Here is a 25,014-nt window from a genome sequence, read left to right on the forward strand (position 1 = left end):
TTATTCAGTTTGCCGGGGGTACAAGCTAATCTATGGACAATCATGCAGAACAATGCACTATAGTACAACTGTGAATATCGATTCTGTGTAAACATTGTACAAAAAAAAAACATTTTCCCTTCATCCATTTTCATTCTCCATGCTAGTTTGTTTTTTTCTAAAAATAAGTTTTGTGCAGTCATAAGCTTCATAAAATGCCAACATTAGTTAACATAAGTTAATGGGATTTTTTTAAATATATAAAACGTTGTTTTTCGTTGTACTGTATCCTCTTGCTAAACTTCTAAAGAAAATAAGAAAGTAAAATGAAAACCTAAAAAACTCAAAAACAGATCTGAATACAAAAAATGAGACTCATCAAATTAAATAACTACCGTGCAAAGGTGGTTCTCAAACTGCTCCTTGAAGGCCTATTAAGGATGAAAAAATACTTTAATTTTGCTGCATTTAGATATACATAATACATTACGGGTTATTATTATGATACATTTTTCTTTTCCAACAATTATCTTGCACTTAAGCCACTCGGATAATATAATTTAGGTTTCAAATCTAATTTAAAAACCAATAAGTGGATCCCTGGTCAAATCTATTTACAGGCACTCAGTATGAATAGTATGAGAACCCCTTATCAGTAAGAAATATATCAAAACAAAATATTAACACCATTGACAGAGAATGTGATGGTTGCAAATCGGTGACTGTTGAGTTCTTTAAGGTTTCCCCTCTAGGAATCAAGTCTGTTATGGTTTTCATTATGAAAAGCAGTAATCATCACATGGCTGTTGCAGTGTCTCATGCAGTCTGTGTGCGCCGGGCATCATCCTGCATGAACAAAGAGATGACAAAGAAACAAAACAAATACAATAAAATGAATGAGAGAAAAGCTATTATTTCATCGTCTTAATGCATAAGGACTTGAATTTACTTATTTACTAATTTATCATGTGTATTTGTGAAATTGCCAGAATACATGCTTAAGAAGGGCGTCTTGCCTAAAACATCCATGTGGAAACATTAAGAAGTCATACTGGAGTGCTGTCCTAGTCTTTCCTTTTTTGTTTTACTAAAGCTGATAATATTTTACATTTTATCATCCCTCTATCCTACCTTTAGAAAAGACCACAGTCTTTCAGGTTGTTCTTAATAATGACATCAGTGACGGCGTCAAACACAAACTGCACGTTCTTGGTGTCAGTGGCACAGGTGAAGTGGGTGTAGATCTCCTTTGTGTCCTTTTTCTTGTTCAGATCCTCAAACTTGGTCTGTATGTAGCTGGCTGCTTCATCAAACTTATTGGCTCCTGGGAATTGACAGTTTGGACGCGATTTGTTATTGAGAGGACAGATTATGGTTTCTTGTGTTGCGATTTGTTAGTAAGCTGGCACTCTGCCAGCTGTCTGTGTTATACTGAATATTTTAGAGCACCATGTACCTACCAGTGTATTCTGGGTAGCAGATGGTGAGGGGGCTGCGAGTAATCTTTTCTTCAAAGAGATCCTTCTTGTTTAGGAAGAGGATGATGGAGGTCTCTGTGAACCACTTGTTGTTGCAGATGGAGTCAAACAGCTTCATGCTCTCATGCATTCGGTTCTACAGAGAAGCAAAGGTTTATGGTTTACGGCCTCCACTGAAGCACAACGCATCAGAGCTGCCACCAGGGGACAATGTTGCTCAATGTTTTAAATGTAAGGTGCAGAGGGGGTCCTTCAGAGCATCTTTTGGCCAACTTTCTCCTAAGCTCTCACTTTAAATTCACTTTAAATTTTAGTGCCTTGTAATGCCTTACAATCTAATAATAGCAATGAGCCAAAAAAACAGATTTATAAAGCTGGTAAAGTTAAGTTATCTATCCAGATGAAGAAATACAAGGTGACCTTTTCCTTACCATCTCCTCATCTTCAGCCAGCACCAGGTCATAAGCACTTAGCGCAACACAAAAAATAATGGCTGTGACTCCTTCGAAACAGTGGATCCACTTCTTTCTCTCCGAGCGTTGGCCTCCCACATCAAACATTCTGAAAAGGGGATGAAGCGAAGGAGATAGAGATATGACTGTTCAGGCAAGATAATAGTGAAGAAGAAAGGAAATAAAAAAGTAATGGTGACATTTCATCCTTGGATGTACAAATTTTCATGAGACTGCTTTCAGATCAGAAGTGGTGGAGAGACGTCTGTCAGATAACTGATAAATGACGCAAAGGCGTCAATGCAGGGTTACAAGAGGCAGGCAGGCCTCTATATAAGCGCTGGGTAATGGGGAAACTGAGCACTGTGATCGAAGACTGTTAGAGGTGAGAAAACTCTGCAGACAGCTGAAGCGATGACAGCCAACTACATCCAGGATAGCTGCCAGATTTTGATAATACAAATGTTCAGGTTAGCAGACACCCCAACAAATCTAAATTAAAGGTCCCATATTATGCTGATTTTCATGTTCATACTTTTTGGGTTTCTACTAGAACATAGCCCTTTGCTGCATGTCTCCCCCTCTCTCTCTCTCTCACCCCATGTCCTGTCTGTCCTATATAATAAAGGCTTGAAAAAACTGCCAAAATAATCTTTAAAAAGAAGAGACATCTTTTTCTCATACTGTCTGCCTGAATAAACCTGTATTCAGCCTCTGTCTGTAACGCTCCATTTTAGCGCATTCCTCTTTAAGCCCCAGTCCTGAAAAAGTTTGCTCTGATTGGTCAGTGTTTCCGGGTTTTCCACATCTGCACTTTTGGAATCTCTAATTACAGCCGGGGAATGGCAGTAATGGCACTGAAGCTGGGCTGTGTGCATTTCTCTGTGAACCTGCTTTATAATAAAAAAGACATCTCACTTTTTACAATATTGGACCTTTAAGCCATTTTCAAAAGATGGCACTTCTCTATATCTATAAGTATTTCCTTCCCATACTAATTAGGGCAAACAGGACAGCATTAAAAAATGTGACTTTCTTCTCATTGATTGCCTCCATGTATTATTCAGGGCAAATATTGAGGCTGTGACACAAGGTAAATATCAGAGAGTTTATCAGGAAACAGGTCACATCAGAGCCATGTGGCGATTTTTTTTTTTTTAAAATCATCCAGATCTGTTTAGCGGCTTTATAAAGTGTTAGGTATTTTATACACTGCTCCAGACCAAAAAACAGAGAAACAAAACAACCAAGATCAACTTTTATAATACGCATTTTGTATAATCACCTATACAATATATCAGACTTGAATCTGCTTCAGTCCTGTTATAAAATGTTTAAACACTTGCTGTATCTCTTGCACATGCTCTATCGATACATCCATTACTATCCCACACACGGTCAGGGCATATTTTATGTAAGACCTACAGTATATTCTACCATCAAGGACACACTCAAATGTTAACACTATATAAAGCTCTGGTTTTATTGAGCAAGAGCACAATGGGAATGACCTACTTTATTTACTCAGCTCTCAGTGCCATCATCATAAGTAAGTTTTTAATTGCTAGTATAATTTGGCTTTTATGTAGCTGAGTTGTGCATTTCTAGTCGGGAGGGGGGGGGGGGATTAGACGCCCTTTGATGCTCTTAACGTAGGGATAAAAAACAGTCTAGCAATTACAGTGATGTCAGTGCTTACAATGATAGGGTCTAATTTAATTTTAAAAAGTATGATAACAAAGACCGCATTTATTTTAATATCCAAGCTAGGTTTTTGCCTCGCTCCTCTCTCAAAATAGCATCAAGGACAGTCATGTTTTATTCGGTCATGTTCTGTGTGGCTAGTAAGACGAACTTACAACTGGCAGTTTTTTATGTATCACCAAATAACACCACAAGCGAGCATCAGAGCTGAGTGCACACACTGGGGGGTTCATATTACCTCTGAGGTTACTCAATGTGAAATACACCCTTTCACTGTGGGTGAGTTGCTATGAGTTCCCTGGACTCTCTCATTGGACCATGGCTAAAAGCGCTTGTTTTGGTGAACACTAGACAGGGTAAGAGTGGTAGGTGGCAGTGAATTTATATCTTTTCCAAAGTATCTGAAGTCCATTAACATTGATGCCAGGTCAGTGCTACAAGGCCTTACTTGAAGTGCAGTTCCTTGAAGGTGAAGTGAGTCTCCACGATGCCAGTAGTTTTGACCCGAGTTCGCAGCACATCCTGCTGGGAGGGGATGTAATCTGCTTTAGCTATCCTCTCCAGGTCATTCAGGTAACTAAGAGAGAGAGAGAGAGAGAGAGAGAGAGAGAGAGAGAGAGAGAGAGAGAGAGAGAGAGAGAGAGAGAGAGAGAGAGAGAGAGAGAGTGAGAGTGAGAGAGAGTTTGAATATTATCCACTGCACATATGTCCTGCTGCATATCTGGTGGTTTTGCTGGGTTTTGATTCATTCATCTGAATATACTATATATCTTTTCTCCTGTAACAGGAAACTGTCTGTACAGGTAACACCTATATAACGCTCTGTATCTAATGCAGTTTTGGGGTGATAAATGCTTTATTGTCACTATAATTTTTGCTGTGCTTTGCTTGGTGTATGCCTGTGGGGATTGAGATGAGGTCAGAGTGTGGATGCCAAATATCAACTCTGCACATGCTCTGTATTCACATAATAAATCCCCATGTGAATTGGCCGAATGTGACACCACAGGGGTTCACTACTAGACCCACTCGTATGTGCTATTCTTAGCTGTAGGATTTTTATGGCAACATGCATATTCTTTACTGATTCGCTCCAATTTAGTCAGTCTGATGTATGAACGAAAAGATTATCTATCATCATCTTCATCAGCATCCATCATCTTCAACCCTAATGGGGTCGCAGGGGGCTGGAGCTCATCCCAGCTGACATTGGGCGTGAGATTATTAGTAGATTATTTATATATACTGTATATATACACTGTATACTGTGATTTGTCAGAATACAAAATTCCAAGGTGATCACCTTGATTTGCCTCTTAAAAGTAAGATACTATGGCCTTTGTTACTTGCAAGTTTGCAAAACTTTTGAACATAGAGATGCAAAAGATTCAAACAAAGGAAACTAGGTCATCTCTGTCTACATTTATCAAGTTGGTTGCATTTATTTTATTTTCACTATCTTAAGTTCACTTAAGTTCTCAGTTAACCACTCTTTTCCCTCTCCCTCAATCCATTTTTGCATTTTCTCTGTTTTATAACAGACTGTTGGTTAGTATGGGAGTGTGGAAGCATCTTTGACATGCTTCTCACAACCTGCTCCACTGACACAAGCATTGCATCATCATCATCCAAGGCCAGCTGGGAACTTTAGTGGACCGGTCAACAATCGCTTTACAGACAGAAAGAGATATATATCCAGCATTTCAGTTGTAAATATCTCATTATCCATGTGAGTCATGATTATTCATGAGTGTCACATACACAAAATAATAATAATTAATGAGCCAACCAAGGGGTCACTTTGGCGTTTTATTATCATAACTATCAATTCTCAATTCTCATAGTTTACTTGGAGGCTTATGAGGCCAACACAGCTTTTTCATCCCTCAAGAAAAACTATTAAGGCAGGTTTTTCCTGCTGCTCACCTCTTGCCTCTATTGAAGCCAAACAATATTTTCAGTAAATGAGAAGGCATCTGACGAAAATAATCTCATGTTGTATGCTGCATTGGTGAAAGGGAAACACTAAACAATCTCACGAGCTGATTCTCCTGATAATGTCCAGAGTTCATATGTCAAATGGCTAAATAGACCAACATCCATAATGGCAGGGATATTGAACAGCTTTCTCACTGTCACTTTCTTGAGCTGTTTTATTTACTTGACAATAACATGCAAGTGCAGTTTTTCAGTTGTAAAACTACTTTCTCATATAAATTACAAACAGGTATGCAGGATGAGAAAAAAAGAGTACATTTGACAGATTTCCTACTTGACCACATTTGCATTTATAGTGGTGAAAGAGTTTTGTCATATGCAGGAGCAGATTGGATAAAGATTGATGCACAAGTAGAAGAGGATATGTGAGGACAACGTTGAGAATAACAGCTTGAATGTTACAAATATTAACTTGAACTTAAAAAAGTGGTATCACATTATAAAATGCACATACAAATTCCCACTCACTATGCAGCAGAGTCGTTGAGTTGGTACTCTCGTGACCGCGTAAAGCAACTCTGTATTCCGCTGTCGCCCCACAATCGCTTGATCAAGCTGGACAGGTCGTCAGGAAAGATGCCCTGTTCTTCAGCAGCTGCAGACATGGCAAAGAGCTGCTGGGCATCGTCCTGCAGGGGGCGATAAGGATGCAAGACAGGACAGATAGCTACAATAAGAGGTCACTGCCAAAACATACATAAAAACTGCTACATCCAAGGTATAGATTTGTATATGGATTGAAGAAATACTAATGCATCATTAAAGGATAGGTTGACATTTAAAATCTATCTCAGTGCAGCACTCAAATAATAACACTGAAAGGGTTAGGTATCTCTTGTATTGACTATTTTATAAGAAGGGATCTTTTTGCAAACAGTATGGACAGAAGGAACAACTACAGTGACTAGTAACTCTTTCAATGTACTCATGGCTTGTGATTATTTTTTTAAGGACACAGTGATCATACATTTTGATATCGATGAAGGCATTAGATCTAATGATGACTACATTAGATAAAATATGATGGACTTGTGAAAAATTATAAAACAAATACAACCCCCTAAGAATTATCAATAGAAAACCTATTAATTTACTCTAATTTGGATACATGAGGTTAAATAAATAAAGTGTTTTCATGGGGGGCTGTGCCTCCGAACTAGTGCCAAAGAAGCAAAGATATTGAAAGTAGGCAAATAATGTGATGATGATAACACTGAAACCTATGATAAGCAGATGCTAGCCAATATGGGCTGAGCACATGTAAGATATGTTGATGTGACTCAAGGTATCAGCACTCAGGGCTGCTATAACAGACCGTGCTTTGATTTCCTGCTGTTTGTTTTTCTCAATTCTCCATCTTCCTGTTGACATGATATCAAGAATCTTCTCCAAACTTTATTCTCAATGAGTAATATGATAAAATGCAAAAAGCAACATTTATTCACTGGTCAGTATCTGGCTGATGGACAGGCTGTTTCTCTGTCTGCAAGGGTTCTGAATATGAATGTAGTCATCACGGAAATAAAGGAAGGATTCACAATGAAGAATACACTTCACACATTTTACTGTGTGGGTGCATTTGTCACATTTGAGATTTATCTGTCCTATCCTGCTTCCCTGTCAGGCAGCAAATACATCTACACTCCTTTTATGGATGGCCATGTTGTTATATTCTTAATGGCTTTTCTTCAGCCGATAGATGTTTAATCACCTTGTTCTTGGTAAGCAACAATTACCACTTACAATTCTTTATCCTGAGGAAAATTCAGTTCAGTTCAGTTTAGTGAGTTTTTGACGTTTAAAAAATAGTCTCATTGTTGTCAATTTGTTTTATTCCAGTGGTATTTTATTGCAGCATAACTGCTGAGCTTACGAACCAAAAATGAAAGAGAAGTTTTTTTATGTTCAACTATTGGATAAGTTATATATATAGCAGTGAATCACTGGCAATGTGATACATTTGCTGGAACTTTTCCTCCTCCTGCAACCAAAGTAAACAGCAAATACTGTGGATGTGTGCACATTTAAGTTTCATTCATGTACATTTTTAAGTGCATGTGCATACATGTGTGTACACATGGACAGCCTGTGTGTGTGTGTGTGTGTGTGTGTGTGTGTGTGTGTGTGTGTGTGTGTGTGTGTGTGTGTGTGTGTGTGTGTGTGTGTGCGTGTGTGCGTGTCCTTCAGTGCTGCAGTGTGTATGTATGGGCAAGTTAGCACACTAATTGCCATGTGTAAGTGTCTGTGAGAGGATCGTCACATACATACCATTTGACAGATCTGTCAGAGGAAAAAAGAAAAGTCCATCCACTCTGCTCTAATGACCACAGCAGAGTCCTAAATCCTTTTATTACAGCTTCAGTTACACCACACATACACTGGCTTCAATGCGAAATCAAATGCACTGACACACATTCGGCCACTTAGGATATCACTGACAACTTGTTCGAAGTCTACACAGGGTGGAGCAGACTGGATCACTGCATGAAGCTGTGACTTTTGTTGTTGATGGTGATGGTGTGTCTTCATGTGTCTGTGTGTACAGGCCTGCAGGGTTTATCTGTCTGTATATATTTCTGTATAAAAGCTGCACTGACGAGGTTCTGTAAATGTGTGTTAATTAGAGGTGCTAATTATTATTATTATTTTCATTTTTGATTCATGAAGTTGTTTAGACTAATTAATTATGGATTTAATCTACAAAATGCCAATTATAATGTTACAACAACGTTCAATACATTAATTAGAAAGTAATTAGTATGATTGTTTTGATCATGGATAACAGAATTATCTGCCCGGACAGATAGTAGCTGTAGTGGTAGTCCACTCATATAATGGTTACATTAGCTGGTTAGCTAGCTGGCACACCCCCCTGTCCCTGCCATCTCTCCCCGATATGAGTAGACTTTGGCTGCGATGAGAGCTATTGGACAGACAGTAGATGAATGGCTAGCTAAAACTTGCTAATTCCATCATGCTTTCACACTAAACTGGCTACAGAAAATAACCCAAACAAAGTTGTCTCTTGTCCAGTGATAGCAATGTGCTTTCTATTCTGTGACGAGAGTATGTGGATGAGGCATTGACTAAAGTTGTTCAATTTTTCAACTAACATCAGCTAGCTTGCTGATTTCCTCATGAGTATTGCACTCATTAAAGTCCCCATGAACACTATTTCAACACATGGAGATGTTGGCCTGAGATGCCTATAGATTTGTTAAGCTATGATTGGACAATCAGTGGGTAGAGGTTTAACTAACAGTCAATAGAGGTTGGGGATGCAATGCTAGTCCAGACTTAAAGAAGAAACAGACAAGCAAGACATAAAATTATTCACAGTTATTTAAATTCTTGGACAGTTATTTAGATTATTTAAATTCTTACAATTCTTGGACACCTGTAAGGTCTTCAAAACAAGTAACTAATTTGTGTTATTGCTAAGACTGCAGATGGCACCTGGCAAAGTAAATATGTTGTTAAAATGTGTCTGGCTAGCAGTTTTGAATAAACCCAATCTCCAAAACAGCCCCAAGTGCCATTGTAGCAGCATTTACAGCCTCTCTTCTCTGTCTATTACAAATTTGAGGGAGGGAGCAGATTCAAAGGGGGTGGAGGTAAGGTCTGGAAGACAAGGATTGTTTCCCTGCAGGTTACAAAGGTGGATTCAGAGAAGCATTACACTGTATTCTAGTTTCTAGTACCAACAGCAATTTTACAGCTGAAAAAGAGAGCTGTGAACAGGTGCTGTTGGAAATCACATCATACAACATTTGGCTTGGCGCAGCTTACCAGTGTTATTGACTGAACATGAATTGCCAAGAGGAGGCATGATTTGAGAAATAAAACCTGTTTTCCCAGAGGCGTCCAAGCCTTGAAATAATATTTGTTCACTGGGTTATACTGGAACACAGAGATGTTAGGGAGCAAAATGTTTGTTTCTTTTTTTTTCCATTGTTATTTTGAAACAAAAAGGAAGTGAAAGGGCAACAGTGTGTTGTAGAAACAAAAGCGAATTCTGTGTGATTTAAATTCTGAGCAAGCATAAGTCTTAAGGACTGCACAGAATATACAACTGCAAGATGCTGCTGATGAAATAGGCTTTGTTTTGTTGTGGCCCGAGGGGGATCTAGATCTGTCCATGATTAGTAAGGCCAACTGAATACTTCATTCTCACACAATGTTTGTTTTTTGTTTTTGGCTGGTCAGCTTTCTGCTCTCACTCTTATAAAACCACTGATTTCGACATATTTTCTATGCAAAATATATGATTGGTCTTGTGGGTGAACTGGGTCTTTCTTGCTTGTGGTCAACTCATGCTTATGCCATCGGATGTGGGTTTCAAGAGGATAAAAATAACAAATATCGATGTAAAATATATGCAGAAATGTCATGCTATAACAAATACATGATGTGTTTAAGTGTTTGTCTGGTTATGTGTCTTACCAATCTGCCAGAGTTGCTGTAGTCTATCTTGAGACTGGTCATGGCTTTAACAATGGCCATAATAGACTGGATGGTATTACTATAAACCACAGCTCTGTACTGCTTGCACTCATCTTCTGAGTAGCCATCTTCATGGATGATCCTAAGAATGAAAAAAAAAAGCAACAATTATTAAAGTGTACATCAAAGGTCCCATACTACTTGTATTTTGGGCTTCTACATATATGTTTACATCATTTAATGTTAAAAACACATTATTTTTCTCATACTGTCTGACTATATTCACTCTCTGTCTGAAAGGCTCAAATTAAGCAGCTGTCTCTTTAAGCCCTCTTCCTGAGAAAGCCCAGTCTGCTCTGATTGCAGCATTTCCAGGTCTTTTGCATCTGACATCACAATCATACAGAGTTCCTGACGGCTCGTTTAAAGTTTTGGAATACAGGCTGTGTAAATGTTTATTTGGATTGAGCGCTTTGATCCTTTGACAGTATTTATATAGCACCAAGACCTGCTTCACAATAAAAAGATAAAGACATGGTTTCTCACTTTTTACAATATGGGACCTTGAAAGGATAGGTCTGTCCTTTGTGATTTAATACACACTTAAACGCCCAGTACAGCAGAGGGAAACTGCAGTGTTCATCCTCTGGGTTTATCATTATGAGCAGCTCCATTCACATACATATAGTCAGTTGATCCACTGTTAAAATAAAGTATTTTGTTATACCAGCTTTATAAATGGAAATTACTGTGGTGACTAATGGAAGCTGTTTTTGTTAATATTTCACAGCAGCCAGTCACTAATAACTGATTGTCAGCAATCTATTTCAGAAAAATTCCTCAATGCATCAATCATAAAGTTGAACATACAAAAACGGTTATAAATTAAGCTGAAAAGCAGCACTTCTCTCTGCAGTTGCTACAGTACCTCGTCTACCAAGAAACATATAGTGAACACTCACGTCACAATTATCATATCAGCATGCTGTGAAGGATGGTGCGTGGCATTGCAGTTAACGCACAGTAAAACTGCTGTTATTCTGCAGCATTCAGTTGATGCTATATCATGATTTTACCTCTATTATTACTCAGATCCTGAGAGTGAGGGAACTTTGTGTCTATGCATCCGACATACAATCAACCAGACTTCATCAGGCTGCAGAGGGAAGTGCAGACAGAGCACACTGAGATGACCCCGCATTACTTCTGAAGTAAAAATGCCTTCTGCTTTTATCAATGTGCTGATGATGCAAAAGAAAACAAATAGTTGCCTAATTTTTTTAGCTTTCTTATAAAACAGTTGTTTTCCTAACGTTCTCTCCTGCAATGTCATGTTTACACAGGATACATCAATGTGTAATGTTACATAATAGGCAAGTGTTTCTGTCATGCAGGCTGATTTACCTTTACGCCTGTAATAACCTGGCTTCAAAAAGCGACAGAGTGTTCTTGCTTGAAGCTCATAAAAAATGGATTCAATGGCTGGCCAGCCCAAAGGAATGTGAATTATTAAGCCATTTAGGCTCCTCTGTGTATGTGTGTGTGTGTGTGTGTGTGTATTCTGATTGTCTGATTGGTGCACAGGTATTACAGCAGCTCCTGTTTCACAAACTCTTCACACTGTTCTTGTGGTATGAGCAATAATAAAAGATAGTAACAAACACGAGGGGCTTTACTGAAACCACATGGGAGGAAGTCAACTATATTATCGAACAATAATTTGATGATTTTAACATGGTGTGTGTGCCAAACGCACAAGATAAGATCAGTGAGCTTTGGTAACGTCAGTGAGCAGAGACTCATCAGGTGTAAGTAAGTGTAATAGTTTAGATGTGTGCTCTTGTTTGAGCTCTGATTATTTACAGGCTTGCCAAACACATCAAGATTTAACATTCACATTTCCTTATCCCAGTTTACTTATTTTGCAAACAAATCTTATCAAGACGTGTATCTTTTGTAAAATGTCAGCCTGTGGCCAGATTTTGTTCAGGTTTGGTTAGTTTGTGGATCATATAATGGATCACTTGTCAAGTTTGACGGATGAAAATACAAATTTCTAAGGTGGAGAATCCATTGTTGGGTCAAACGTAAAAGGCAAAATAAATGAAGTAAAACAAAGATTCCTTTTGTAACTTACTTCATCTGCTTTACAATGGTGCTCTTCCCAGACTCCCCAGCGCCTGTTGGAACATTGAAAGAGGAGAGTTATAAAGGATCATGTCGTCTTTGTTAATGGATTAAAGTTTATTTTAATTATCTAATGGCTTTTAAAGACATAATGCTTCATGATAGGAATACAAATAACCGAGGCCAGTTGCTTTTGACTGAAATTGCTTTGGGGATAACAATGGCCTGGACAAATGAGAACATTCACAGGTCATGATAGAAATACTTTTCTCAACTAGTGCTAAGTGCATGATGAAAGAAGGATCATTTCAAGAAGGCTTTGCATGTTTTAATTTATTTAGTACAATTTCATATATTTTCAAAAGCATACCACAGATTTAGCCATTGATTTTTCTCTCCAGGCAGACATTGGTTTCTATTCACTTCAGTGAGCCCTGAAAAACACTTGACACTTGAGGTAGGAAATCAATCACTGTGAGTTATTCACAATCTATAGCTTTGTCAACGTTATCAAATCTGTTATCAAGTCTAATCTGATCTCTGCAATTTAAAAGATACCACTGGTACTGTTATGGATCAGTGATTTTACAAGTAGGTCCCTGTTTTGTTTGTTTGTTGATGTTATTCTTATGATTGACAGTCAGTGGTGTCAACGCTCAATTAAACTTAAACATAGGCAAGGAAGAAGAAGACTGACAACTAGCAAACAAGAATGTATCATAGATTGTATATAAAGATGGTGTGTGTATGAAATCCCGTCCATGCACCCAGCCGATCGATCCGACCAATCACAGCTGTCGATCATGAAGTTTTTTTTTTTTTTTTTAAGCATCAAATAACTAAAACCAAACATATCAGAAAAATTAACAAATTACAGAAATGATCTTTGGGAAAAAATGATTTGACGACTTTTTTGACTTGCCCCATGGGCTAACATGGAGGGGGTGGGATTTCTGACTTCACCTCACTTTTGGGGAGCGGTCAAGCCATTTATCTTTATGCACAGCAGATGTACACAATTAGAACATTAAAAAAATGTATTACAAAATATGTTTTGGTAGGTTACACTGAACTTAAAAATAATGTGTTTTATGTACAAGAAAACTCAACAGGGCACCTTTAATTTTCATAGTGGCATGAACTGCAATCAACAGAAAACTGAAATTAACAATTAGTTTAGAATACTCCAGGAATTTATGATATGATCTGAAACATGGTGGAAAAAAATGTATGAGTATGCACAGTCAGTGAGCTGAAATCACTTGTGTGGATCGAAAATAAAGAATTGAAGATGCATCAAGAATGACAAACTAAGATCATTAAAGAGAAAGCTAAGTAAAAATGTTCTGTGCCTGACAGAGAAGTCATCATGCACCATTATTTGTTTTTGTTTCTTCGCTGATTAACCCTTGTTATCTTGTTGAAATGAATAAGTCTTTGGCAGTTTCCTTGTGCTGTCAGGACACTGTCCCTTCACGCCATCTGACCCTGCCCTGCCAACAAACATTAGCCTAGCCCGGGCCTGATGGAGCAAGTGGGACCAGCAGTGCTGTCAACACTGATTATATTCACACACGTCCAGCACTTTTCGAAGAGAGAGGGAGGAATGTAGAGGAAAGGGCGGGGTGTCTGTATATGAGCTGTCACTCATGATTTGCTGCTAGACAGGCATGAAGGCAGAGAGATACTGATGGAAAAAAGTCGACATGTTATTGTTAGTTATATGTGAGAACTCTGGCTGTATTTAATAAAGGGACCTTTTCTCACAGTGTATTGCGGAGTCGGGAGGAGGGTCGGCGATTGCAATGGGAAAAGCCCATTTGTTTTAGCTTACTTTGTTTTCTAAACATATCACCATGACAACCATTACTGTTTCAGCTGCACATTAAAATGACTTGGCTCTGAGGACTGCCCTCAGAGCATGATGAGACACTAGTGTTATGTGTACTATGCTCTCTTCTTGTACAGGAATAAATTTAATTTTTAAAATAACTTGATTCTGGTTCCGAACTGGTCCTTGTGTCAAGCGTTTTTCTAACAGATACCTAGCAGCTGGATTAGCAGGTGATGTGTGACAAAAGGTATACAACAACCCAACACACAAAACCATATTCAATTGAATACAACATAATTACTATTTCTAATTAATATTTTTTATTTCTGGTAAGTTTCAGGTTCATTTTCATCTTTTCTCTTTGATAATTTTTTGTTCCCAACTTATACCTGAGTGAATCCTGAGGTAGAAACTTTTTAATCTTATCAGTATTAAATTATGTAACTAGGCTGCTGCTTCTATTAATTTGCCACCCTACATCTAGGAATACAATGTTTTATCACAGGGCTGGTTAGGTATCTTCTTTTAGACTGCCACATATTTCCATCTGGAACATCAAAGTTTCCTTTAATGAGATACATATGGAACAAAATATACAAAAACAGGATCCTTTTTATAAGCACTTGTATAAAAATGTCCTGTTAAAGAATAAAATGTGGGTGGTGGAAAGTGGAAAATCAGTCTCTCTGTGGACACATATGCATGAAGGTCACCTTCCTGACTCCAGAATAAAACTCATCCATTAATATTTCAAGTCCAAAGGGAGTTGAACATTTGTGAGCAGCAGTGGAAAATAAAAGTGTACCCTCATTCTTCATGCTCAAGGTGTTTTCGGAGGTACGGGGAGTGTTGTTGTGCTGCTTCTGGGTAAAACTTTTGGATTGGCTTTTGGTTTTACATAATCAGGTCATCTTGTCTCTGCAGCCAGAGGGCACAGAGCATAAACCTATTGTTTAAATTTATCTTCATGGCTGTATTGATCATAAATCATGATTTAAAAAAAACAAACAGTATGAATGATCTCAAGAGCCTAGCCTAAACGATTTTTGAGGCAGATACAGATATTTGGGAGTTTAAATAAAAAGGGCCCTATTTAAATGATCTATAGTCTAAGTGCACACTCACACTGTCCATTCGTACCATGCCCAAGCACACTTCACGGCTAAAGTCTAGTTTGTTTGACCCATGTGAGTTGAAAGAGGTGGGCTTTTGTAAAGCACGGATAATGCACATGTACGAGCATGCGCATGTGTACGAGCATGGGCATTGGCGGGAGTCCTGATATCTGTTAATTTATGACTGTTAATCGTGGCAGACATTTTAAAAGATACATCCGGATGGTTTGCGGTGTTCTGATGCGGAGGTTGAGTGTTTACTGTAGATTTGGTTAGATGAATATATTCAAAAACAACAAAAAAACCCAGAGGGGTAATGACGTCTATAAGCAAGAAGCAATCGAGCCGAGGTTCGGATAAAGTAATGTGAGTGCAAGAGGGCCTGGGCTGCGGGGGAAGAGGGAGGGGGGACAATCACCCCGAAGCAAGGCATGGATCATCTGGGCTAAGTTCTTTTAAAGCGTGTCAAGCTTCACTTTTTCTAGCTAAAGGGCACATAATCTGGGCACAAAGTAAGACACAAGGCTGTATTTAGTCTCTTTATTTATCATGGGTGTTTTTTGTGCATAACATAAATCAAACCAATCAGAGTGTCATCCCCCATTCCCTTTAAATGTCAGGTGCGCATTCAGTTCAGCTATTACGGCTCAATCTGCAGAATATCCAGAACCAATGTATCCCCCGTACATGAAACCCTGTTTTGCCACGGTGTTGGAGCAGCAACGAGGACAGATAGTATCACAAAGACCCCTCTATGTCCTGTTCTGGCAGGGAAGACAAGCTCTTTCTTTTTAATGTCGTTGCAACACACAAAATCACTTTATGGCAATGAGAAGGCGATGCAACCCCCCCTCTCCCTGCCTCTCCAACCCCAACTATTCATAGTTGTCCCTGAGTTGGTTTTCACAGCACACAACAATGATAACAACACGATTTGTAGCATGAGGATCACAAGTGCTCAGGCTACAGAAAACCGAACCATCCCTCTGAACGCAGCCAATACTCTCACATGCCCACTCACATCAATGACAACTTGGCCGCAGTCCCAGTCAACCAGTGCTGATGATACAAAGCCTCCATTTATGGAATGATGAGATATCCCAAACTTGGAAAACACACAGACATCCACACAGAACCTCACAGCAGACAAGGTCGATCACCTGTCAACCGGTCCACACATGTCCATCTACATCTGAGCTATAAACAAGAGCAGTGAATCGGGTTGGTTTATCTGTTTCAGTGCTGAAACAATTAGTTAATTAATTGATGAGTAAATTGACAGGAAATGCAAAGCCACAATTTTGATATCAACTAATTGTGGAAGGTATTTGTCAGTTATTTCAGCTCCGTGAGGATTTGCTGCATGTGTGTTTTATATCACTGTTAAGACAAATATATTTGAGGTTTGGATTGCTTGGAATTTGAAGATAGTTAATTATGATATCTAACTGGCTAAATTATTAGTAAGAAGAGAAAATAAACAAGTGATGAAGACCTACTCTATTGTACTTGTTATGTAATTACTACATAACTTTGAAATAACAAAAATCCATTCTCTGTAAAAAAAAATGTTATGAAGCATAAAAACACACACACTTAACAATGTAAACCCTTGCAGCAATGCTTCTTACTTAGCTTGACACCTCTTTTAATTTAGCAGTGAAATTATGTAGACAATACCCAGTGGAGCTGTACGTGAGGCTGTGTGAGAACGCAAATGCCTGAATCAGTTGAAACATACTTTACCCTGCTAGCTCCCTAGTTCAGAGTCCGAAAAAAGTGTATTAAGTTAGATTGAGCCCATGTGGCAGAGCTCACAGCAAGTAATGCGTTTTTATGACTTTTTTTTTTCATGTGGCTGGCATGAAAACGAACAAAAACAAATGTATGAGGGTGGAGAATAGGGGTGATTTACACAAAGACACCAAAGAAAATGTCCTGTACGCTCTACCCTAGCATCACCTGGTGTAAGTGAGAACATGTATGACATGGACAATCTCTTGTTGGGTGCTACATGCGTGAAAGGGCAACCGGACCTGATTTGTTGTATATTTCCCAGAGTTGATGGTCATGAAAAAACTGCTTTTGAAAGTGGAAAGCCAGTGAGGGATCATGTCCTCGAAAAACTGTCAAAACACTCATGAAGATGTGTTGGATCTCCTAATGAGGCTATTTGTCAAAATGGCAGCAAGACTTCATGTCTTTCAGAGGAAACAGGTCTACATCTAGCAGTTACAAGGGCTGCAGTGAAAGAGGAGTTGTTCTGTAGTTAAAAGCGTCGGTGACACCTGGCTTTCTGTGGCTTGCATTTGATCCAAGTGCTTTGATTATGAGCTTAAGACCAAGATTGAGAATAGCTGCTTACAACAGGGAGGAGGTAGAAACTGCTCTGGTCTAGCTCACAGGGCACAGATTCCCTTAGGAAAAGCTAACACCCTAACCCTGCGAAGTGTTGAAATACTGAGAATAGACAAACCAGCATCCATCCACCAAACACTTAAAAGATCCTAAATGTAATTAATCACAATTTAAAACAGAATGAGATGGAGGACGATATGTAGGAAAGCTCAAGAATAGAAAATACTTTAATTAAAAGACAGTTAAAGAAGAAGACACATGGCATTGGCAGTAAAGGTGACAAATGAGCAGGAGATAGAGGGGGAGGATGACGATGCAGGGAAACTGCCAGCATGTGAGCATGGAGGGCAGTGGTTAAGAGAAAAAGTGGTGGGATGAGGACTAACACGAGTGCCTGGTAAATTCATGAATATTCACAACAGGTTATCTGCCAGTTTGCATATAAATAAAGGGTTCAACCGCAAGTTCAGCAACTACGAACAGAATGAAAAGCGAGATTTGTAATGGAGGCTTAATATTTAGAGTGTTCGAGCTGAAAAGCATTCAGTGAACAGTAGCAGGCATTCACTTGTTTTGTTCTTGCTTTCAGCGTCACTTCACTGCCAGCCAGCAGATTAGTGGTTTACTTTACTGCAAGCAAATACAAATATAAGTAAGTCTCAGGACGGCAGACTGTTTTATAGAACACTCTCAGTGCAAACAGTTCATAAAAACATTTCCATTAAATGACCCAGTTAATATATTTACTTCCCAAGAACCCTATCTAATTATCGTACTGAAATCAAAATTAGTGTTTCACATTTATAGGCTGTTATTTGACAATGTTAGGTAATTTTCGATCATAAAATGTATCTCGAAGAGAAATAATGGTACAGAAATAAAAGGAAGCCCAGAGCAATTAGAAATCATTATTTATTATTTTTTATTTGCTTTTAAAAATCTACCCAATTACTTACATTACATTCTACCTATATGACCTACAATGGACATGAAAAAATACACATCTGATATGGTTTTGTTGATTTTGTTTCAAAATATCTGATACAAAGTTAGAGAGGGCTTTGTTTTTCTTGCAGTTGTTGGGGATATTTGAAATCCCATCCAATACAAACTTATTTCCTGGATGGGCAGTAGGAGCTGGTCTTGCAACATGATCCATAGATATCCCACAACAGTTGGGACCGGTGTCAACTAAACTGTGTGGAGGAAGATACGTGCTTCTCTCAGGACTCTGAGATGAGCAAATGTCACATTTTGGATTATGCATATAACAAAGGCTGTCCACTCATCTCAAGGGCACTGACCAGAAAAGGTCAATTAAAAAAGAAAAACTCAAACTCAACTCAACTCTCAAAGAAAAACTAAACCTGTCAACCTGCACAGTTGACTTGGAGGTAAGAGTGAGGTCCTGCTCCGGCGGCAGGCAAAGAACACTCAGCACACTCTTGAAAGCAGCATCATTCTGACTCTGACAGTCACAGGACTATGGCTATATCCAAAAGTGCCTATTGGAAACTACAGACAAATGCATTATCTACTACATGCTACATACTACATACGACATGTAGGCCTCCCGCATACTTCGTTGTTGCTAGTATGTAGTATGAAACTGTTAAATCAATTTATTTTGCAGTATGCTAGGCCAGATTAAGTCAGTTTTGGAAAGCAGAAGTGACCGTTGTTGTGACCGTTCCAGCACTTTACATTGTGGGACACATTGTTTGCATACTGCATACTACAAGCTATATTATGGCCAAATCAGTACGTATTGCATAGCAGGCAGTTTCTAATGCAGCTGAGATTCATGCTAGCAGCAGCAGCATGCTAATACGCTCACAGTAGGCCTAACAGGGCTAACATGCTTGTGTCGTCATGTGGCATGTGCACCATCTTAGTTAGTGCTAAGGCGCTAGGTCACAGAAGTAATTCCACTTCATCCTGAGGGTGACTTGAATGTGTATTCCAAATGTCATGGCAGTCCATCCAATAGCTGAAATATTTAACTGAAAATGAAAAATGTCAACCTCATGCTGCTTTGGAATTATGAATGCCTGTACAAAATTGTGAGACACACACACACACACACACACACACACACACACACACACACACACACACACACACACACACACACACACACACACACACACACACACACACACACACACACAAACAAAGTCCTAAATTGATTCTGCCATTTCAAAACAATCACAGCATCCTTGGGAAGCCTATTATCAAGTGTTTTACATCTTTGTGTCATACAGACCACTGCTATGGCATTTCTTCTGTGTAGATGTAACATATCACAGCATATGTCCGCGTCATGTCATAGACCATCTACTGTCTGAGTGACTGCCATGGGAGAATGGCTCACTGGCCTGGCTGTGATACAATTCCTCCTTTGCTCCTTGTTTGTGTCATGACTGCTCACATCCAACTGGCTTTTACAGCTATTTAAAAGGTTTACCTCCTCTGGGCGTTGATGATACTGAGCAGAAAACACAATGACGCTGTTTCTATTTAAAGCTCTGTGGCAATGTTTTCTCAGGGAGCTGACAAGCAGACGTGACTAAATACATTTGTAAGTACAAGGGATACACCGATTTATCTGCAGAACGTCAGTATTGGCCTTCATCAGCCCTGTTGACTGCCATCGGCCTATGTGAAAATAAAATAGCATTCATTGATGGCAGTGACCGTTAATTGTCTTTTTCACTTCCCCACTAGGACAGCTGTGCACTACCATATGCTGCTACTGCAGCTGCCGAAAAGAAGCCACTGACTGGGCATAACTCTGGTAGAGGTGAAAGGCTGCAATGCACATTTGTGTTTTTTGTTTACAGTAAAAAAAAAATGTAAGTACTATGTAAGTACTGAAAAATTATTGTCATTGAGTTAGTAACATTAGTTGTATAGCAGCTAAAAATACTTTTGAAGCAATTATTTTTTGAAAGAAGGATACATTAAAGATTGTTTTGTGAATTTGTATGATTTAATTTGCGCTCATTCAAAGATAGTGTAAGAAAGGGATGATGATAACTTTAAAACAGTTCAGATTTTTTAAATGAAGATTTAAAGATTTTATGAAGATAGAAAAAGGGGACTTAATAATAAAAATAAAATAGTGTATCAGGTGTTGGCCAAATAGCTATTTTAAGCATCGGTATCGATCCATAATTTCACAACTGGTGCATCCCTAGTAAGTACAGTTTTTTTCCTGACCCATAAGGAAGCTCATCTGGGAATACATTAATATTGTGCAGCATATGTTGAAGCAGGAGCAATATTCTTTCTACTTTCTGTGAGTGTATATGGGGTTGGTGTTGACTAGCATTTTATGAAATCTGGATGCAGTATTAAGTCTAATTACTTGCGGACAAAAGTGCACAATAAACAGAGCCAAAAATGTAACTTGCCACTGAATATGCACGTTTTCTTCATCTTTTGTGTGTGTGAGAACATTATGATTCCCCATTGACTCCAGCGTGTTCTATCACTAAATATATCCATTGCTCTATTAAAAAGTTGTCTGTCCGGTATATAGTTGAGCAGGATGCACAGCTCCTTGATCAGTGTTTATATTGATTTAATTATTTCGGTCCTGCAGACCACACCTCAACTCTTTTGGTTTATTCTCACCATTCTCCGTTACATTGTTTTGCAGGAGTAGGCAGTTGTTTTGAGCAGGAAAAGCTCAGCCAAGTTAAGTGATATTCGGCCACATATGTCACACACACACACACACACACACACACACACACACAGACACAGACACACACACACACACACACACACACACACACACACACACACACACACACACACACACACACACACACACACACACACACACACACACACACACACACACACACACACACACTGCAGCCAATCTGTGACAACATAATGCTCATTGCCACATATGTCACACACACACACACACACACACACACACACACACACACACACACAGACACAGACACAGACACACACACACACACACACACACACACACACACACACACACACACACACACACACACACACACACACACACACACACACACACACACACACTGCAGCCAATCTGTGACAACATAATGCTCATTATACACCAAAAAGCCAGCTGTCAAATTGAGGACAAACCTTACTATTCTTAGATTATTCCCACTGCTGGGCAGGAAGCTAGGAAGGGCACATTGTCACCTAAATCATTTAGGTAGCAATTTTATTACACCATTCACTAAATTGTTTGGTTGTCTGTGAAAGTGGATACAAGTTATGGTTATTTATGTGTGTGTGAGAGAGAAAGCACATAAGTAGAACACACTCTGTCAGCAGGCTGTTATTAAAAAACTCCTATTTTCCACCCGGCCTGAAGTCCAGCCTGTCTCTATCCTCCTTTTATTAGCCTGCAGATAGCAGCAGTCTTTGAATTATTTCACGAAGCTACTCCACAGGTTCAGGCAGCCAGGAGGAACAAAGACCTAGTTAAGCTTACTGTATCACTACATGCAGGTTCTAGTGGCACAGGTGTTTTAGGCAGCCAGGCAGCAGCCATTTTCCCCCTCTCCCCAATCCCCCCAACCCTTTTCACATGCAGAGTGGAAAGCGACGGAGGAATTTTACATGGTTGGATACGGTACAGTATGTTAACGCCTGGAGTGGAAAAGTAGGTCATCAGACTCACAGCGAGCAGTGGAGCTTCACTGCTTGGCTCTGCAGAGTAGGATGCTTTCTGCACTCCGACTGTGCAGTCAATGTTAACAGTATTTAATCCTGTGTTACATGTGCTCACAAGCAGTATTGACACATTTATGTGACCTGGATGCTTAATATATATCCCACAATCCTCAAAATTGCTAACGAGCATCTTGAATCTACTGCAGTATTTCTCTAGAAGAAAAAAATCAATGCAGCACACCAAGCACAACACAATGTGTCAGACACAAACGATGTGATGATAGTTTAGCAGCTTTTTATATATCTGCTACCCTAATCATCGGATTCGCTTCTGCAAGTACCAATTAGCAAATGAAAAGAAACAGATGTAGATTTTAAAGACTCGTACAGTCTGGGGTAAAAGAGCATCCGTGAGAACATAAAGAAACATAAGGGAGCCTGTAATGTGAATTCCAGATTATGTATGCAATGCAATCGATCAGTGCTGCCTGAGAAAGATCCCTGAGCTGAAATGAGGAGTATACTGTAGCAGAGTCACACTTCATTACATCCTTTAATAACAGAAGCAAGTGCGCCTTTACTTTTAATCCTTTTAGACCTCAGTGCATCCTTCAGCACCATCAACCATCCTGCTTTAAATGAATGCCTAAGTAGGGGGTAGGTGTGACCGGCACTGCTCTTGACTGCCTCATACCTTTCCAATACAACATTTGCAGTCACCATTGGCAAATCATCCTCCTCCTCCTCAGCAAACCACATGCACATGATGTGAAACAAGGCAGCATTCTTTGTCTAATCCTCTTCTTTCTACAGGCAATTGAAACACATTATGTCATTGTTCATCAATGATACATCCACTCTTTACATTTTAAGACTTCATGATGTCAAGTGTTGGATACATAGAAATTAAATTGGATAGGGAGGGCATTAAGCCATGTACTGTGGTAATTTGACTAGCACAAAGTCGTGACAGCACAAGTCAGTGGGGCCGTAAAGTATGTCACAGCTTGCCAGCTAGCCGTAACTTAGCTATCCTGCATGGATCTGGCATTACTTGCTTCTTAACCGTCGTAGCCGATAAGGTCATTTTAAAATGTCAGATAAGCCCCAAAAGTCTAGATGGATTGGCTGATGTTTTTTGTTTTTTTTTAATTGAATTGGCTGATGTTATCCAGTTAAGGCAGTTTTTTGCCACGTCAGCTAGCTAGCGATTCGGCAGTAGTAGCACATTAGCAAGCAAGCTAACATTAGCTAACATTAGCCACCTAAAACCAAATGGTTTGACCAGAGATATTTCACCACATGGCATGTGTCTTCAGATAAGTGGACCACATGAAGGTCAGACTACTAGAAAGAAGACAGACATTTATTACTAAAAGTTACTTGCTGTATTTCCAAAAACAAGGTGAGACACTGGTCAGTTTTGACATTTCTTATTATAATTAGTACTTCCATAAACCTTTCAGTTCCCTGTGATGAGCCACCAATATCCACTTTCTAATTCCTCAGGTATGACCCTGCATATTCAGGATAAAAAAAGAGTGAGCTTACAAAGATAATATGGAAATAGTTAGAGGGATATCTGCTTGGATAGCTTTCTGACACTGTTCTACTCATTATCGAAATCCTTGGCTCAGACACACTTGCAGAGAGCAAAATGTTGAGCTCATATTACCTTCAAGAGAAACTTTTGCACAAATTCACGCTCTACAAGTCATAGTAACTTTGCATCTAACTATACAAACTATAATACTTACTCTCACAATAAAAACTGTTAAAGTTCCAAAATAAGTAATTGGTTCTATTTAAACAAGGGTTAAAATCACAGCAGTGGACTGTTTTTTATTGTTGATTTGTTCTTCAACAAGAGGCTCTCATTTTGAATCAGCAAATGTAATATGTAAAACCTAAGTAAATTCTTGTCTTTTTTGTGACCATAAAGACTTTCTAAGCATCCATGGAAACAGTGCTCTCAGTCTTGGAACTTATCAGCTATCAGTCTGACCATGATTTAGTCCCTGGGGCCAACAGTCAATATTTCTGGGGTTCTGGCAGCACCAGTTGTTATTTACAGTGAGAGTCGATACTTTCTGTAGGTGTTCAGCACATCTCTATAAACAAATATCTGCATATGAATGCAAATACAAATACAAATACAAAAAGCCAATGAAAAGCTAAATTGTTGTAGCTGGTGTGTCCCAAAATTGCATTTTTTGGTCAATGCGTTCCACCTTTCTTGCTCTCTACTCTGTGTTTTTCTGCTTTCATGTGCAGATATAAGTTTATAGAGATTACTGTGCTGCAGTTTCAATGGTTACTGGGTATCTGATGGCTGCCAATCAAAACAGGTCATGATAGAAAGCACTGCCTCATAGAGGAGGATTTCCATCTTAAATTTAAATACTGGATTATGAACTATTCAATAACAGGATTCATGTTTTGAAAGAGGACCTCTCTGATTCTGTCATCTCTGATTGAAGGGATGTTGTATCAGGTATCACACAGAATTAGCACCAATCACATGGGTCATTTACAACAAAATCAATATGCACTCAGCCTTGCTAGAGTCCCTATTAATTACACTAACTAAATAAATGCATATTGATCACTGATACCAACACTTGCCGTGCGAACACCAAAAAATTGTCATTCCTGCACAGTTAAACATACTGTAGCAGAGTAAGCAGCCAGATAAAATACGCAAAAAAAAGTCAGTGTAGACTAGCCCTACTGAAAAATCGCCAACATATCTATATCTTGTATTTATGTCATCCTATAACCAACTACATGTTTAAGTTTAGAACCAGTTTTTCCATTTAAATTATTTTTTTCCAAAATGATAA

At 38.9% G+C, this 25,014-nt stretch overlaps 1 protein-coding gene across 1 annotated transcript in view; it reads right to left on the bottom strand.

The window, feature by feature from the left end:
• Positions 1–707: 707 nt before the first annotated feature.
• LOC310965960 (guanine nucleotide-binding protein G(i) subunit alpha-2) overlaps positions 708–25,014 on the bottom strand; it is a gene marked incomplete at its 5' end in the record, with an annotated part of 38,213 nt that continues 13,906 nt past the window's right edge. The window contains 8 exons of the mRNA XM_083939719.1: positions 708–825; positions 1,111–1,303; positions 1,440–1,593; positions 1,889–2,018; positions 4,062–4,190; positions 6,080–6,240; positions 10,055–10,196; positions 12,192–12,234. Of these exons, the coding sequence (XP_083795845.1) occupies positions 1,113–1,303; positions 1,440–1,593; positions 1,889–2,018; positions 4,062–4,190; positions 6,080–6,240; positions 10,055–10,196; positions 12,192–12,234 (950 nt within the window). The 3' untranslated portion in view covers positions 708–825; positions 1,111–1,112. The remainder of the gene's footprint in view (positions 826–1,110; positions 1,304–1,439; positions 1,594–1,888; positions 2,019–4,061; positions 4,191–6,079; positions 6,241–10,054; positions 10,197–12,191; positions 12,235–25,014) is intronic.

This window comes from Echiichthys vipera (genome assembly GCF_963691815.1).
Source record: "Echiichthys vipera genome assembly, chromosome: X".
In the NCBI taxonomy this organism is placed as follows: Eukaryota; Metazoa; Chordata; class Actinopteri; order Perciformes; family Trachinidae; genus Echiichthys; species Echiichthys vipera.